Raw genomic sequence first — 4472 nt, 5'->3', positions numbered from 1 at the left:
AATTTTTTGTGATTTTAATTAAAACAAAACATTTTGTTAAAATTAAATTAACTTAATGTGGTCCTTTTAATTTCAAAATTAAATCATATTCAATTTTGAAATTAGGGTTCTTGATGAAATTAATCCCCAATTTAATTTAACACTTAAATTAAATAATTTGATCATGAAAAATTCATAATTTTAACATGTAATCAAATAGATTAAATTCCTTAGACATATTACCATCGAAATAAATCAAAATTAAAACACAAATTTCACAAATTCGGGTTTATGGTTTCAAAATTTTCGGAAAAATAGGGTTAGGGTTCGAAAAATATTCGAGCATAATAGGGCAAAAATCGGATCACATCATGGCTATTTTGAGCATTATTAAATCACATTTAATCAATTCCAAGAGTTAAATCACATTTAATATAATAATTGACCCCTAATTAAATATTCTCCCTCCTAATTGAATTAAAATTGTGGATTATCAAAGAATTATTGGCAATATGCGTAAATGCAATAGGCTAACTGATACCACTGTAGGGATTTATAGGTACTACGCAGCGGAAATAACATGAATCATATTCATACAGTACCTAATCCAAGGATCTAATGCATAACACATAAAGCACAAATAATCGTACCTTTGAAGCGTGATTCCACGTGCGATCGAGCAAGAACAAAGGGAGATAAAGAACCCCAAGCGTGATTCCTCTATTCAGTCCACGGGCACAAGTTAAGACCTCCACTAATGCTAGTTAGTTGCAATTGAACACTTCAATTGACCTTCTATGGAGAAGAGCGACATGCTAACCAAGAACCACCACGATAACCACCACGAACCACCACCTAAGGGGTGTCCGTACAAACGTGAGGGGAGGAGAGAGATAGCCGTGAGTTAGAGAGAGGATTAGGGTTTTGGGATTGGTTGCATTGATGTCAAAATTCACAGTGTGTGAATTATGACTGGTTCCAACAAACCCTAGGCATGGTTCTTATTTATAGATCTCATCTCTAAATAAGAGCCCATGTCAAAAGCCCAAAACCTAGTTCCAATCTAACTATGCTAGCCCAATCCAATTCATGATTAGTTAATTGCTCATGAGGCCCATTAATGGGCCTCTTACTTGCTTAACCCAATACCCTTGTGTGTGACCAACATAGGATCCATTCTAAAGGGCTTTGGGCTATTTGACTAGCCCAAAGATCATCTCTCATAGTCTAGCAACAGAGGATGACGCCCCAATAGAATGAACTTATTATCTCCATAATAGTGATCCTTGATATATCTAGTAATTGCACTTATCGAAGACATAATTCCTTCAAATGTTAGTGGCACTGCTTCTCTAACAGAAGATGTATGGGAAGCGCAACGTCTTGAAGATCTCGATGATGATGTTGTTGACATTACCGGAGAAGACCTCAATGATAAAAAAAAAAAAAAAAAAAAGCTAGTGCATGGAGTATAGCTGAGGATAAGGCGCTTGGTTCAGGCTACATCAAGGCCGGTGGGAATGTTATCATAAATACGAAACGAACTAAAGCCGGTTTATGGGCTGCAATTGGGAAGTTATACGAAGAGGCACGGTAGAGAACCTTAAAGAGATAAAAGAACGGACCATTAAGTCCATGCAACAACGTTGGGATTTTATCAACAAATGGGTTTCAAAATGGGTTATGGCGTACAGTTATATCCTACGACACCCGAAAAGTGGAAACTCAGGCGGAGACGCTGTCCAACGTGCCCATGAGTATTATGCAAAACTTTACTTTGATGCATTATTTTGAAATAATGCAAAATTTTCCTAAATGGGACCCACATATGGTCCAACAACTTCCTTTGGAGAGGGAAACGATCCGAACCAGAATCACCAAGTGTGGGTGCTGGAAAAAAGCGGCCTATGGGTATAAAAAAATCAAAGAGTTTAGCTGCAGAAGGTAGTAATTCTTCTACATCGATAAACCTTGAAGCTTTCAACACAACTCTTGACGAAACTAGTGATAAGCGGCTTGATCAAGGAGAACGAATGATCGACTTGATAAGTAAAAGAGCGAAGATAGGAATAAGCTAAAGGAGGAGGAGATGAAATTTAGCATGTTACGTTCATTGATGGCAAAACCCGTCCTCGATGAATTTGAAGTCGAAATGTACAAGAAGCTTAGAGAGGAGTTTAGTATCAGGTTTTTTTAGAGATATTAGTTAAGTACTAGTTATTTTTTATGTATTAAGTATTTAATCTTTTAGTTTCTGTATCAAGAGTTTATCTTTCATCTAACAACATTATGTTTAAGATTTGTTGTAGTACTTAAGATGTAATTGTACGTAGTAGTAATTTTAATCGTTTGTATTTTTATTTGATATTAGATGTTGTAATCTTATGTGTTGGAGTAATAATATTATGTTTCTATTAAAAAATAAAACATGTAATTTTCTATCTTATCTACCAAAAATCTTATCCCTCTGCTAAAAATCTTATCCTCTGTAAAAAAAATCTCATTTTATCTGCCAAAAAATCTTATCTTATCTGCCACAAAATCTGACCTTATCTACCAAAAATCTTATCCCTCTGGTAAAAATCTTAACCTCTATTTAAAAATCTCATTTTATCTTCTAAAAAATCTTATACGCTGTTTAAAAAATCTTATCTTCAGCTAGAAAATCATATCTTCTGGTAAAAATCTTATCTTACCAGATTGCAAATTATTTTTTGTAACTTTTATCTCAATTGCCTATAAATTGACTTATTTCACTTACAACACTTCTACTATCACAACTACAACTACATATTAATAATTTTAAAATGAGTAGTAATTCAAATTCTTGCACTTCTAGTGATGAAATCTATGACTACATGTTGCTTGATTTTATTGAGGAAAATCGGCAACAACAAATCATAGAAGATGCATTGAGATATGTGGTTAACACCACCATGCAACAGCAACAAGAAGATGTTCCACGTCAAAGAAAACGAAGGGAAGTTATACCACGTAATCGTGAAGCAGCACATGATCAGTTGGTTGCTGACTATTTCAGCGAACAACTATTGTATGGTGATGATAAGTTTCGACGTAGGTTTCGCATGCGAAAACCTCTATTTATGAAGATAGTGAACCAACTGAGTGAAACTGATCGATTCTTCCAGCAACATCCAGATGCTAGTACGCGTTTGGGTGCTTCTCCAATACAAAAGTGCACAGCGGCTATAAGGATGTTAGCATGTGGCTATGCAGCTGATCAAGTTGACGAGTACCTCAAGCTTGGGGCAACTACGGCTAGACATTGTATCACGCACTTCATTGACGGAGTGATTCGTGAATTCTCAGCAGAATACTTGAGGAAACCAACCCCTGAAGATATGAATCGCCTTCTAAGAGAAGGAGAGGAAAGAGGTTTTCTTGGTATGTTGGGAAGTATCGACTGCATGCATCGGGAGTGGAAAAATTGTCCAGCGGGGTGGAAAGGGATGTATCAAGGGCGATAAAAAATGGCGACGGTTATCTTAGAAGTTGTTGCATCTTGTGATTTGTGGATATGACATGCCTTTTTTAGAACACCTGGATCCTGCAACGTTATAAATGTCCTTCAACGTTCACCCGTCTTCGACAACATTTTAAATGGTCGTGCTCCACAAATTCAGTTTACCGTGAATGGAAATACTTACAATCAGGGGTATTATCTCACAGATGGGATCTACCCAAAATGGGCAACATTTATAGATGCAATAACTGCACCGCAAACCCCTAAACAACGATTGTTTACTACCAAACAAGAGAGTATTAGAAAAGATGTAGAGCGTGCATTTGGAGTGGTGCAAGCTCGATTTGCCATTATAAGACGTCCTGCTTTGGCATGGAGTGTCTAAATGTTGTGGAAAATTGTTATGGCGTGTATTATCATGCACAATATGATCGTGGAAGATGAGCGCAAAAGTTATCTTAATTATTGGGATCCTAATGAGTTTGCTACTGAACAACCCGAGTATTTAGCAGGAACTTCAAACCGAAGAGGAACGACTTTCACCGTAACCTCGCGCTACAAAAATCCTAATCTAACCACATTAATGGCAACACCAGAAAATCTCCACGATAGACAAACTCATATGTCACTTAAACAAGATTTGGTAGAACATTTGTGGGCAAGATTTGGGCATACTAGTACTCGGTAAGGAAAAATGAGGATATTTAGTTATTTGTCTTTAATTTCTTGTATTTGTTGTACTTTAGTGTATCAATCAGTGTTTTTATTCCTAACTCCATGTGTTATTGTATCAAAATGTTGGTAAAGTATGGTAATTTTTATTATGTATGCTAATTATGGAATACTAATTATTATTATTATTATTTATGTTATTATTATTATTGTTATTATTAGATTTTATCATTAAAGAAATCAATAACAAATAATCAATAATAATATGGTGGGGCCATATTTATAGTATAAAATATATCAAGAGGATACCCTTTGATGTGGGAAAAATAAATGGAAG

At 35.5% G+C, this 4472-nt stretch overlaps 1 protein-coding gene across 1 annotated transcript; it reads left to right on the top strand.

Moving 5' to 3' along the window:
- The first annotated feature begins 2786 nt into the window (after positions 1-2786).
- On the top strand, positions 2787-3848 carry LOC145607180 (uncharacterized). Its single transcript, XM_081662921.1, has 2 exons — positions 2787-3451; positions 3536-3848. The coding sequence occupies exons 1-2, from the start codon at positions 2787-2789 to the stop codon at positions 3846-3848; spliced, it is 978 nt and encodes a 325-aa protein (XP_081519047.1).
- The last annotated feature ends 624 nt before the right edge of the window (positions 3849-4472 follow it).

The sequence above is a fragment of the Chenopodium album genome, chromosome 23 (genome assembly GCF_948465745.1).
Source record: "Chenopodium album chromosome 23, dcCheAlbu1.1, whole genome shotgun sequence".
Classification (NCBI taxonomy): Eukaryota; Viridiplantae; Streptophyta; class Magnoliopsida; order Caryophyllales; family Amaranthaceae; genus Chenopodium; species Chenopodium album.
This window is presented reverse-complemented; position numbering and strand designations above follow the sequence as displayed.